This window comes from Calliphora vicina, chromosome 3 (genome assembly GCF_958450345.1).
Source record: "Calliphora vicina chromosome 3, idCalVici1.1, whole genome shotgun sequence".
Lineage (NCBI taxonomy): Eukaryota > Metazoa > Arthropoda > Insecta > Diptera > Calliphoridae > Calliphora > Calliphora vicina.
In genome coordinates, this window is record NC_088782.1 from 4,179,720 (window position 1) to 4,194,639 (window position 14,920).

Here is a 14,920-nt window from a genome sequence, read left to right on the forward strand (position 1 = left end):
ATTTTTGAAAGGTTTCTTTAGTGTTTAGCACTAAATGGATTTAAATTTTTTCAATTGTTACTGTTGCAACGTTTTCTATTAATTTTCTTAACATGTCACTGTGTAAATGTTTTCGTTTTCGATTTTGTTTTGAACTTAATTTTCCATTTGCACAGCACTATTTTTGAATAATTTCAAATAAGGAAGACTACTTGGAGGGGATTAAATGTTCCAAACAACATTTTCTCTGGTACTAGTTGTTGTTATTTTTATTTATTTTTTGTTATACAAGTACTTAATACAAATCTAACAAATGTCAAGTTGTTTGGCGTTTAACAGTTTTATGCATGTTTGAGTCTTAAACCTCTAACCTTCCTCAAGGTCTTTCAGCATACGGAAGAACTGGAAGGGTGTGAGTCATTTAAGAAGGAATTTGGAATTCGAATTCATTTTCTGCCACTAAACACAAAGTCAAATGTTTGAAACATCAGAGGTAATCTCAAATGTTTTAATGTAAATGTAGTTTAATGGTTTTGAGGTTGAAAATACTATTCTAAACAATTGATTTTCAAAAATAGTTTGATTCCTTTTAATATAAACGACAAATTAAGGTCTTTATTAAAAACATTAAAATGTGTAGCATACTTTATGGCAGTAAATAATTCAATATGTTTGTTGTATTGAATATTAACGGTCGTTGAACATGGTAAGGTTTTTGAACGAAATATTGATTGCATTCACAATAACTATGGGCGTTATAAACTTTAATAAATAAAACATTCACAGTAATTTAATATTAATCTTAAGGGTTGTTGTATTCACTAAATATCGTAAATAAACTTGTGTATACGATAGAACAAGGAAACGTTTAATTTGAAAATAAATTGGGTCTTATTTTATAAAACGAAACGTTTTAAAATGCAACAAATGTGGGAAAAGAATACATACTTAAACGATTTGGGAATTTGCAGCTTTTCTATTTCTTATTCTTTTATACCTTATGTTTTAAATTAAATTTTGAGCTTCTTTTATCTTAACAAAATAAATATAAAAATAATAAAAAAATAAAAATGTTTGCAAGTTTAACTTATTTCTTTATTAAATCTTATCATTGCAGTTAAAAAATGTACTCCACATATACCACAGCTGAACGCCATGGTTACAGTGTGCAATTTTCAACATTTGAAACAGATCGACTACTGCTTGCAACAAGGTAAATATAAGAAAACAAATAACTATTAACTTTCAGCCATCATCTTCAAATAGAAATTATCTAACTAATTGTTCCCTTTTTCCCTCTTACATTACAGCCAACTTTATGGTTTAGCAGGCGGCGGTTCTTTATTTCTTTTACAGAATCTTCCCAACAACAAGGGTCTTACCGAGGTGGCACGTCTCGAATGGTCTGATGGTCTGTTTGATGTAGCTTGGTGTCCATACGGCAACAATATCGCCTGTACCGCTTCGGGTGATGGTTCATTGCAAATCTGGTCTGGTCTCGATGGGGCTTTCGATGCCTTGGAAACGGCAAACTGTGTGAAAGTGCCCCAGAAACCAGTTATGTGTTTGCGTGAACATAAAAACGAGGTATACAGTGTGGATTGGAGTGAAAAATGGAATTATCATCAGATACTGTCGGGCAGTTGGGATGGTGCGATTAAGTTGTGGGATTGTAATCGCCAGAAGTCGGTAGCCACCTATATGGGTCACTCCGATCTGATATATAGTGCAAAATTCTCACCCTTAGTGGCAAATATTTTTGCTAGCGTAGGTACCGATGGTTTATTAAACTTATGGAATTCTTTTGATTTTTCAGGTAAACCTTTGATGTGCGTTAAGGCGGCCCATGACAGTGAAATCTTATCGTTGGACTGGAGCCAGTACGATCGCAATGTCTTGGTGACGGGTGGTGCTGATGGCTTGGTGCGCGGTTGGGATTTAAGGAATATGCGCCAGCATGTATTTGAATTGTTTTCCGGAGAATTTGCCGTAAGACGTTTGGCGTTTTCGCCTCATAAGGCTTCGGTGTTGGCTTCAGCAAATTATGATTTTACCACTAGGTAAGTGAATTTAAATTCTAGCAATTTAAAACGATTGTTTAAAGTTAGAGTTTCTTTCTTTTTTAGAATTTGGGACTTTGGTGTTTCAGCAGATGCCATTGAGGTACATGAACATCATACTGAATTCGTTTGTGGTCTAGACTGGAATGCCAATACACCACATCAGTTAGTAGACTGTGGCTGGGATAGTGTGGTCAATGTGTTTACACCCAAAACCTTAAAACTGTGAACTGCAGACACCAAAGAATTGACTTGAATCAATCAATATGGCCTTAAACTGTAAATAGTATTGAAGAAGGATGAAACAGATATAGAAAAAAACACACACAAAATACAAAAACACAAGTGTGATAATAACCAATGTGCCAGCAAAGTGCGCCATCAAGCCGATTAACTATCACGTAGTAACGTTCGATACGTTACACAACAAACGATATTTACACCATTTCCAGTTGGCGTTTTAGAAAGAATTAATTAAAGGGCAACGTTTTTAAAAGGTTTGCTTTAATCTCAAACTAAACTAAAACTAGAAAGTTATAAAAAATAAGTCGATAAAGTCATGTAAGTCTGTACGTCAGTCTGTTGAAATCAACTTTCCGAAACCCTTAAATAACTTACAAACATGATTGATACATGAATCGAGAAAATCGGCCCACAAATCGCTGTGATGTAAGCAAAAAACCTAGATTTTTTTTACCTATTCTTCACAAAATACTTATTTGTTTGTCAAAAATTGTTTTCAATATTCTAAAGTATGAATGAAATTCAATTTATCAAATCATAATCCTTTTCAATCGAAATAGTTGCAGTTTCTAAAATAGTGTCTTGAAAATATCTAAAAACTTTAAAATTTACCTTGCGAAGTCGTGCATATACATATTTCAAATTTTATTGATTTCATTCACAATACTGCCTTTAAAATCAAAATTTTTAACATTTTAGATTAATATTCTAAAATTATTAATTCTCCTGAATTTGTAAAATAATTCAAAAATTCAATTTTAAAATTTCATTTTAGCTATTTTGGAAAATATAGCTCTGTTAATTAAAATTACTGTAAAACTTAACTACATTATTTTTTATTATATTTTGAGTTTCTAAAAATGTTAAAATCAACTAAAGTGTCCTTACGAAATCGATCATATTTTTAAAATTTACTGATTTCTTTCACAATATTGCCTTTAATATACAAATCGATTCCAAAAACTTTTTATGACAAAAACAAATATCCAGAAATATTTTAATATTTTTCGCTTTAAGCCTGAACAAATCTAAGTTTTAAACATTTTAAAATAATTGATTCTCGTGAACTTGTTTTTACAACAACAATTTAAAGAATTTGTAAAAAGTATTGAAAAATTCAATTCTGAAAAATATAGCTCAGCTAATTTAAAAGTCTGTAAAAATCATAAATTAATATTTTCTAAAATACAATGGGAAATGGTGTATATTATTCGTAAATACTTAACAGCATGGATGGATAATAATTGAATAACTATAGCAAAGCTAAACTGTTTTAAAAACGTTAATAATGTGATAAAAGTAAAGTATTCGAAGAAATAATCCCAGATAATAATAAAATAATATGTTAAAATCGTTTGTTAAACAAAATAGTATTTTAGGTTATGTAAATAATAATTGCTACTAATAATAACACTTTTAATACTAACTAACATGTGCCCAAATGCCTTTATATTTTACTTTTTTTTCTTTCAGAAAGATCTCAATTTTTCTAATAAAAATATAACTTACAAGTTAAACAGAAAATTTATTGTTATCATTTTTTTATTGGGAATTTTAGAATATATCAAAAATAACCATCGGAGCAACTAGAGACCTACCGAGCCACTTCGCTCAGCATGATCGTATAATAGGGCAAACATAAAGTTCTTGCTCAGATGTCTCGTCGTATATCTCTGTTATGCTATTACACCCTTTACCATGAGTTGAAAGGGAATTTATAAGAGACCCAACAAAGTATATATATTCTGGATCGTTATAGATAGCGGAGTCGATATAGCCATCGATTTTTTCCTTATATCTCAGCCATCTGGATTACTAAGTCATTAATTTAGACAATATAGATATTTCAAAGTCCATAGCAATGATGTATATAAGGCTATAGTAACTTGGACCTACAATGGTTCAAAATCGGGTAAAATATTTTTTAACCCGAATTCTTTTTCACCAAAAAATTTTGTTGTCATAAATTTGATTCAGTAATAAATTAAAAAAAATTTCGAAAATAAAAAAAAATTCGAAAAATATATAATTTTTTTTTAAAAAAATTTGGAAAAATAAATTTTTAACCCTCTAACAGCAAACTTTAAAAAGCTAAAAAAAGTGGTCGAATAATTTTATTTAGGGTAAATATGACCCAATAAACTCAGAACAGCCATCAGAAACTAATTTGCAAATTAAGTTTAGGAACTGGTTTAGGTGTAAAAAACAATAATTATGATACGATTTTATTGAAAAACTAATGAAAAATAACTAATAAAAAATATTTCGAATAGATCGGGCAACTAAAAGTCAGGAAAACTTCGATTTAAAAAAAAAAATCACACACAAAATATCACTTGCTAAAATTATGACATCTCTCACAAAAAAGCTGACAGTACAAAAACTAAAAATCAGAACTTCAAGGCAAATGTTAACAAATCTGTAACTAAAGTCACAGTTAAATTTAAAAATAAAATTATAATTATTTTTTGAGATAATTGGTGTTTTGTAAGAGGGTTAGAGGTTTAAATTTTTTTAAAAAAAAAAAAAAAATTTTAAATTTAAAAAAAAAAATAAATTTTTTAAAATTTTTTAAAAAAAAAAATTTAAATAACAATCGAAAATTTTTTTTTTTCAAAAAATTAAAAAAACAACTGGAAAAAAATTAAATTTTGTTTACCTAAAAATATTTTAAATTTTGAAGTATAATTTGGTGAAGGGTATATAAGATTCGGCACAGCCGAATATAGCTCTCTTACTTGTTTTTATCTACAGTTTTTCACTATCAATGTTGAGCTATAAAATTTATTTGAAATGTGCAAAAAATCAAAAACAATTCAAAATTTATATTCCTTGTGCAGACATATGATTCGATGCTACATATTTTCAATATGCTTTCATTCGATTCCCAATACAATTGTACTCAAGTGAGGGCCAAAATTTGAAATGGTTTATTATTTAAGAAGAAAGAAAAAAAGACACAGATCGATAAATTCCAACGATCACATGCAGTGTACGACGTCAGCGGTTATAAATAAGAGAAAAACAGCATCAACAAGATGAAAACGACTACGACGAATAGGAAAATACAAAATAAAAAGAACTCTCCCACCTCAACCCACAGCCTGCAATCGAAATAAAACATGTGAATGTTTTTTTTTATTTTGCTTCGGTGGTACTTTCAATTTAAGAAAATGTTCAATGTTCATCAGTGTTGTTGAATGATGTCGAGGCGCGTGATTTGCTTTTGAGGTGTTTTTATAAATAACCCCAAAAATAAGACACCTACACAATTTTCTGCTCTGCCTTCATACATCCACTCTAAGCTGGCTGCCCTGCCCGACAGTTAGGCAGTCAAGTGGATCGCTACAGTTGTGATGCTGCCATGTTTGTGATCTTGTTATTATCACAGATATTTGTTGAATGCTCTCACATCCATGCAAGTGTTCATTATTTACAATAGTGGATCACAATATTTATATGATCACTTTAGCTTGTTAGTGGGAGATTGTTTAACAGCAGCAGGCAGCATCACTTACTTCTACCTCACTTGGCTGTTTGCTATTTTATAGATTTTGTTTTTGTGTGGCACACGTACTCATATCAATTTTTGCACATTCCTCCTATACTCACTTACCACCACGTCTGTGTTATTATGTTTTTTTTTGTTTTACATTTTCGCTTTTGTGTTTGATGCACCTCCATCGATTTGTTTTTGTTTTTTGTTATGGCCGTATTTTGAACACCCACCCCCTTTTTACCAACCACAAAGTGCAGATAGAATGAGTGTGTGACTGATGTTTTTGGTAGCGAGTCCAAAAATAAAATTGCATTGTGTGGAATTGTTTAAAAATAGATGTGTTGACATAAAAATAAAATGCGCAGCATTGGTACATTTTTGTGGCATTAATAGAGTCTACTAGAAAGTCATAAACAATTTCAGAATGTATTACTAGTCTAAACGTTAATTTGAGAAGATTTTTTAGTGCGCATTAATATAATGAATATTTTAATATTCAAGAATATATATGTTAAATATTTAAAACTACATATTGTAGGCTAAAATACTTAATGAGTCACAAAATGTTTGTAAAATACAAAATATATTTCGAATTATTCAGATATAGAATAATTCAGACCTTTAACGATCTAGTTTTCTTTCAATATTAAAAAATTAACCAATTCTATCAATTATAGCTTAAAAACAAGTAAAATAGCTATATTCGGCTGTGCCGAATCTTATATAACCTTCACCAAATTATACTTTAAAATAAAAATTTTAATTATTTTTAGGTAAGCAAAATTTAAAATTTATTTAAAAATTATTTTTTTAATTAGTGAAAAAAATCTAATGGCAAAAAAATGTTTTTTGTGAAAAAAACGAGTTAAAAAATATTTTCCCCGATTTTGACCCATTGTAGGTCCGATAATGATTTAGTAATCCAGAAATAGATCAACCGATTTTCTCGGATGCTATTTAAAATCGAGAAAATCGGTCCAGATATGGCTGAGATATAAGAAAAAAAACCAGGACAACCTCGATTTTTGACCTATTTTTTTACCTATATCTGGATTACTAAATCAATAATATAGACAATATGGATATCTAATGATAGATATTTTAATCCGAATTTTTTTTCACCAGAAGTTTTTTTTTTCGCTAAAAATTAAAAAAAAAATTGAAAAAACAAAAAAAAAATTTTAAAATTTAAAGAAAATAAAATTTAAAAAAAACAATTCGAAACAATTTTTTTCCAAAAAATGAAAAAACAATTTTGAAAAAAAAAAAAAAATTTTGCACAATCCGAAATCACAATATGATTTTTATATGACATTTTGACAATCTGCATACTAAATAACCTTTCAGATTTCCACAGATTATGGAAGAGTTTTCAATAATTTTTAACCCCTTGTGGACCAAGTCTTTAAATAGTGGAAAAAGTTAAATTTTTTAATGAAATATTGAAAACTAGCTGACCCGACACACGTTGTCCTGTCCAAGTTAAAAAAATGCTTGTGTTCGATTTGTGAATTTGTGAGAAGCGGGTTGAAAAGGGTAAAAATAGTTAAAAAGAAAAAAAAACCAACAGATTATATAAGTAATCGAATTTTGGTCCGAAATATGAGTGATCACAGATCGAGCTCCTTTTCTTGATTAAACGCTTATTGGCCAAGTTATTTGAGTTTTTATATAAAAAATCGTTTTTTGGCTAAAAATATGAGTGATCACAGATCGAGCTCCTTTTCTTGATTAACCCGCTTATTGGCCAAGTTATTATCGATTTAAGCTATTGAGATTTTTTATATAAGTAATCGAATTTTGGTCTGAAATATGATTGATAACTGACCGATGTATTTTGCAGGCGTATTAGTGGATGTGGACAATTTTTATTTATGTAAAAACCGATTAGTTAAATCGGTCCAGGCGTCCTGCGATTTTAGATATATAGAAAAAAATTGGCGTGGTAAATTTTTTCTTTCAGTAAAAACTTAAATTGGATTACTATGATCATTTAAACAAAAAAATAAGCCAAATCGGTGTAGCCGTTTTCCGATTTTAAATAAATCGAAAAAAGTGGGCGTGGTCAATTTTTCGTTCCGTAAAAACCTAAGTTTTGCTATGACCAACATTTTAAAAAAATTTTTCTAAATCGGTTCTCTACTGATGCAATTACCAACGAACGACATTTTATTTTTATTTTGAAGTATAATTTGGTGAAGGGTATATAAGATTCGGCAAAGCCGAATATAGCTCTCTTACATTTTTTTTTATTTAAAAAGAAATTTAATGAAAATATTTTTTGATTTTTTTTTAATCATTTACAAAATGTATTGAGAAAAAGTTGTCTAAACCTAATTTATAATAGATTTTAATTAAAAAAAAAACATGAAGGATTCAATTCGGAATAAATTCTATAAAGAGAATGAATTCAATACGTGTGAAGTATTAAGGTATTAAGCCTATGAATAAATTCGTTATTAATTCTTTAATGGAAATAAAGAGATAAAAATTAATTCGCTACAATTCGCTACAAATTCAATGAATAATTAATTTTGAGTGATTTTGAAATACGCCATTTTTTTCCTAATATCTCTGCTATGTGTAGGCCGATTTTTATCGATTTTGAATAGCAACCGAATTAGGATAATACTTGACATATTGTTGTATCAATCATGTTTTTAGATCATTTGGGGTTTCGGAAAGTTGATTACATCTCCTCTGATATCTATAGCGATCCTGATTATATTTACTTTATGGGGTCGCAAATGAAAAATTTGGAAATTACAAACGGAATGAGAAATTTATATTAACTAAAGTTATATACGGTATAAAAATACATAGTTTTAAATAAACTACATAATTTACTCTCTACAACAATAATATTTTCTTACTTTTTATTAAATAGTTTTCGACATACATATTTACTTGTTAACACAGTAACATTGTTTTTATTTCAACAAAGGTCAACAATTTTTTGTTGGAATTTTAAAAGTTATCCTTTAACTCCATAAACAGCTCTAATAAAAGAAGCTATTGTTAAAGGAAGTAAAAATTTCTTCGAACTGAATTGAACTAAACTAACTACATACGCTACGCTTCTTACATTGTTTCCCTGTCAGTTTTGTGTTGTGTTCTGTTTTTTCCTTGTTTTTTGGAAAACCTTTTTTGTTTTTTGCTCTAATATCCTAAATTGGTAATAATTTTATGAGCAGAACAACAAAAAACCAGAGCATAGCGAACATTTTCACTAATTTCAACTCTTTTTTGTATCAAGGTAAAAAGGATAAACGAAAAAAAAGGATTGAAATTCTCGCGAACAACATACCGAACTAGATTACTGGGTCACGAAAACATAGACGCGATCATAAAACACAACAGAGTTTTTGAGTTAAACAATCAAACAAAAAAAGGATAATGGAAATAGGACAATGTAAAAAAGGGTTTCTTTCAAAAAAATACACACACAAGGAAATTGTTATTGTGCGAGTATAAAGAACTAGGGCAATTTTCCAATTTATAGTCTATATTATTTTGTTTGCAAATGGACAACAAAAGGAAATGAGTGCAGTATAGAGTCCTTAAGGATGTGTGAGGGAAAGTGTGTGTCTGTCTGTGCATAAATTAGTTTAGTATTAGTTAGTGACAGTGACTGTGACTGTAGAAGAGGAGTGAGTAAATGATGTTAATGGCCTTGAGTCTTCAGTTAATTGTTTCAATAGATCTAAAGAGTTGACAAAAACGAATTTAACTTTTACTTTGACAAATTAAACCAAAACTGCTACACACATACTCTCTAAGATAAGCATGAATATCCTTTACTTTATTCTGTGCCAAACTGTAAAGGATACTTGAGAAATAGTTTGGGAAAATTAACGGCGATACGAGTAATTTTTGGCTTATTTTACGAGTTTATGACTAAAAGTGAATTTCGATTCTAAATGATTGTATGTAAATTGATTGAATTACAAGTGACCTTCATGAATAGAAGAAATGTATGTAGGTGTGTCCGGTATTTGTCAACACAAATGGTGTAAAGGTTTGACGCGCGGACATGCTTTATTAAGCTGCTTAATCCTTTTGCAAGAAGGAGGTACGTCGACAAACTCAGTTAAAGAGCTGTGCTGCACACATACACAATTTGAAACAATTTCCTTAATCTCTCCACCATGCTCTGTAGGATATTTATTTAACGCTTGGTTGGTTAGTTGGTTAATTTGTTTGGTTGGGTGACTGGTTAACTCACCATGTGCCTGGCTTAATATCTGTATGTCTGTCTGTCTGTCTATGTGTGTATGTCTGACATTTTATTTAATCCAAAAGAGGCGTATTTGTTTAGTTGCAAAATCAAAACATTAATAAATCCTACAGAATTTCCACAATTTCTCTAATGCCTCTGTTAACTGCTGTTAATCCTTTTAAAGGAAATGCTAAAGCAAATCCTTAAATAAATCCTTTTCTAGAAATCTTTACAAACATTTCACAATATTATCCATATTTGCTGGCTAAATTCCAATGTCAAGTAATATTAGGTTAAACACTTAACTTCTTATACATCATTTTTCCTGACCTTGAATTAATTGTACACACACAAAAATTAACCTTTTTTTTAACTCGTTTTTTACTTAATTTTCCATGGTCACAGTTTAATTTTAGTTTTTTTTAGGAAGTCTGTCTTTATTAATGAGTTGTGTGTTTTAAACGTGCAAATTGTTGTTAGTTTTGAGTGTTTTTTTTGTGGCGGGCCATAAAAATATTTCAGTTTTTTAGTTGAACTCTTTTTGAAGAAATTCAGTTTTAAGGATCAAAAAGGGTTTTAGTCCTGTCTTTTTAATATTCTAAGAAATTTTGTTTTTTTTATGAATTTCTGAGAATTAAATAGAAAATTGTTTTTTTTTTTGTGAAAACAGTTTAGTTACACTCTGGGACTAAAAGATAGTTGGAAGGTGAAAATTATAAGTTAAAAATTGATTTTCATTTAGATCTATCTTAGAGTAAATTTTAAATAGTACTTTTAAATTAAAGAAGGAGGGTTAGTAAGGAATTGTTGTTACAAATCTTAAACAGGAAGAATCCATGACAAAAGGCATAACACACAGTGGTGCCGATCTTAAAACGATTCTATCGTTCCAGGGCCAAGATCCAATTGATTGTAAAAGGCAGTGAACTTTATATTAAACTTATAAAATAGAACTCTTCAAATTAAACCGGTTAAAACAGAAGTTTTCCACCTTCATGGTGTGTGAAAATCCGTTTAAAACTCTTGATTTTGATGACTGTATAACAATTTGGCAAAAATCAGATCTAATGGAAACTTTTAAAATTTGATGGATCCAAGTTTTTATGGAGAAATAAAACGTCAAGAAAGTACCACACATAGAATTGTAAAATAAAACAAGTAAGAAAGTATGGTCGGTCAAGCCCGACCACATAAAACCCTACATCTACTGTATGAATCATGTAGTATGTAAGTTATTTTGGGGCTACGGAAAGTTAACATACAGGCATACGGACTATATAGACTCCTGTATCTACAACGATCCAGGGGTCGCAAATGAAAAATGTAGATATTTCAAACGGAATGACAAACTTATTTATACCTTTACCACTCATGGTGAAGTGAGTATACACCAGTGAATTTTTTGATTTTTTTAAGATCATGAAAATCATTATATTCCGACTTAAATATTTTTGTTTTCCGAACCGAATCTATTATTCAACTCAATCTCCAACAAATCGAAACTTTTAAATTTGATTCGATGGATAGATAATTTTTGGTGTTTACTTACTTTTGAGGCTCACTGTATATATTAAGGAGTGTCTACAAAAACGGATTTTACCTTTCTAAAAACAGCACAGAGTACCTTCATATTTCTGGCCCGATTTAGCATCATGGCGCTATGGAAAAAAGGCCCTTTGAGTGGTATTCAAACAATAATGTAAATTTTGTACCACGGGAGATACATCCACCCAGCTGTCCAGAACTTTGGTCTGTGGAATGCTAGTGGGCTCTTGTAAAAAAGATTTAAGGAGGACAGGAAATGAATCCCAGGATATGTACGATTTTAAGCTTTATAAAAAGTAACGGAAGCAACTATAAAATGGGAGGGTAAATGGAAGGATTTCCGGAAAAAATGGTTAAATTAATAAATACCGAGTAATATGCCAATATTTTAATGTGTAATGAATTGGTACAAAATTTGAATAAATTTACGTATTTCTGAAAAATTTTATATTCAACGGTTTAAGTTTTATTTAACTGAATCCAAGTATAATTTTTTTATACAAAAAATAGCTAAATAAAAAAAAAATAAAATTTCTTTTTATTTTAAATTTAGTTTAGAAACTAAAATTTCTTTTTATTCGAAATAAATTTTAGAATCTAAAATATAAAAATCAAGTAAAATCCATAGAAAACTTTAAAATTTTGTGAATTACAAAATGATTTATTCATTTGTAACTCGAATAATTTTAAAAATTAAAAAAAAAATCACACATGAATAAATTAACAAGTAAACAGTAAATTTAATTGTGTGAGTAAATAATAAACGTGGAAAATAAAATCTTAAAATAGACTAATTATGTGCAATTTTATCATTTCAAAATATTTTGATATAAAATCATCTACAGAGTGACGTCACAAACTGCTGTAGGATATAAAATTGTTAAAGATTTATTAAAATCATAATTTTTTCCAGACATCATCATTTATTCAGAAAAATAATAATAGTAATACGGATTCACACACACACTCATGAAAAAGTGTTATAAAAATATTTTCACCTCCAAGTTTAAAAATAAAAAATTCAGCAAAAAAAAAAAAAAACAATACGAGGACCGATACGATACAAACAAGTAGCAAACATTCCACAAGTTTATAAACTTTTACGTAGAATTGCGTATGTGTGGGGCTGTGTTTCTCGGTCAGTATAATTTTTGTTTGTTTAATTTTATTTTATTTATTTAAATTTTTTTCTTTCGCAAAGATTTGGCGAGCAAATTTTTTCATTGACGTCATAAATTGTTTTTTAAAATTTTACAAAAAAAAAAATAAAAAAAAATTATGAACAAGATAAATAAACAAAAACAACTACATGTTTTGCCCACCAATAAATAAAAATGGCATAAATATTCACACACGTATTTACACTCGAAGAAAAAAGTGTGTGTATGAGGGCGTGTGTGAGTGAGTGTATATAATTTTGTGTGTGGTTTTCGTTTTCTTTATAAAAACAATAAAACTGAAATCAAATTAACAAAATAATATTCTATATTGTTGTTGTGTTTGTTTTTAATCCTGCTATTGATTATGAATGGAAATTAAGTAAGAACTGAAAAGAAACACAAACACAATGCTAACGAATAACGTCATTAACACGAGAATGTTTTTTTTTTAATTTATTTTTTTTTTTAAATTTTAGCAAAACATATAGCAGCTTTATTAATAGAATTCCCCATCGACCTTTTACACTTGCTGTGATATATATTATGGAGGTATTTAAATAGAAAAAAGTTGTTTCCAGGAACAAAGTATTTGTTTCACAACTGGTTTCGGAACTAGTTCCTCCATTAGTGATTTCGGTTTTAAATTGTAATGTTTAGAACTAGTTCCTTGTAGCAATTGAGGGATGTTTATAAATTGTTTTGTTTAGTTATAGAATAAACTTGTATTTACCGATGAATATAATTGCGATTCGATTAGTGGATTTATTTTTTCACTCATGGGCCAGTATTGATCTTATTTTTAAGAAATTCAATAACAGTTTTTATATGTTCTGATTCTTAGGGTGTTAATTTTGAGTATTTCTTTTGATTTTGGTTCTGGCACTAAACACCATGTAAATTATTAAGTTTTTAGACGACATTATATTTATTTTATAAAGAAAAAGAACTTAGAACTTAAATTGCATTTGAACTTTTGGAATTGGTGTTAATTTCATAATATTTTATTTATTTATTTAAGAATTCAATAGATTACAAGCCTTTAATATTCTTGATTCTTTTTTAATTTTTTGACTTTGATTCCCTTTTATATAACATTCTTCAATGTCGGCAAATATATTTATTGGAATATTATTAAAGAATATTGGCCCATAATCATAGTCAAACACTAAAGTCGGTTCTTTTTAAAAACAACTTTAAATTAAAAAAACCCGCTTTATATTATTTCCCAACTATAGTCAAAATTAAAGTATGTTTTAAATTGAACCGACTTTAACTGGGTGCCACCTCAAGTGTAGAAAATGTTTTCATACAATATACAACAAAATACAGACAAGTGGCACCGCTGAACAGCTGACATTGAAAATTAAAACAAAAACCAAAAAGGTAAACAATAAAAGTCACCGGGACAACTAAAGAAAAAAAGTTTTTTGTGGTGGACAAATGGAAAAGATAAGATTAATATCATATTTAGAATATTTTGGTACTAATTTTATTGATAACTCTTCAATAATTGCAAAATCTCTGCCAAATTCTTGTAATTTAATTTTGTTTACTTTTTGCGGAACTTTTTTACATGGCGAAGAACAGCTGATGCTGTTGTTAAATGAGTTAATAACAACTTCAGCTAGTTTTATATTTACAGTCGACTTTAACGTCAAAAATATACTTTAACTTGTCTAAAGATCTAAAGACCTAAAGTCCACTCTTAAGTAAAGACGACTTTATTTCTATTAAAATATACTTTATTTCTGACTATGATTATCGGCCATTGTGTTTTGAATAAAATAAATCTAATCTTATTCAAAACGCTTGAAAATTATCAGAGTTATTAAACTTTTTCTAAATTTGTCACATACATACAAACAAACATCACATGCATATTTATATTTAATTTCATAGCATAGTTTTAGGGGCGATAAGAAATTTGCATGAAAAGTTGACGTAGGTCGTTAGAGAAAAGTTAAATACGATTTAAAATATGTTTGTATTCAAATTAAAATGTAATTGTTAATGAAAGAAATAAAACAGAGAAGTCAAAGTTAAAAAGGCTGTTAAATTCAATTAAATTTTCTAATATTGTTTAGAATATTAATTTGAATATTTAATGTAGACATATGTATACATTAGGGTTTTTAATTTCCCGACCTCTTTTGATTCCCGGGAATCGGGAAATTTTTTTCTACATTCCCGATTACCCGGCTATTCCCGAAATATA

The 14,920-nt window shown here is 28.8% G+C and overlaps 1 protein-coding gene across 1 annotated transcript; it reads left to right on the forward strand.

Annotated features, from left to right (window-relative positions):
* The first annotated feature begins 1,103 nt into the window (after positions 1–1,103).
* Positions 1,104–2,484, forward strand: Pex7 (Peroxin 7). Its single transcript, XM_065503932.1, has 3 exons — positions 1,104–1,192; positions 1,290–2,039; positions 2,106–2,484. The coding sequence occupies exons 1-3, from the start codon at positions 1,104–1,106 to the stop codon at positions 2,266–2,268; spliced, it is 1,002 nt and encodes a 333-aa protein (XP_065360004.1). The 3' UTR covers positions 2,269–2,484.
* Positions 2,485–14,920: the final 12,436 nt, after the last annotated feature.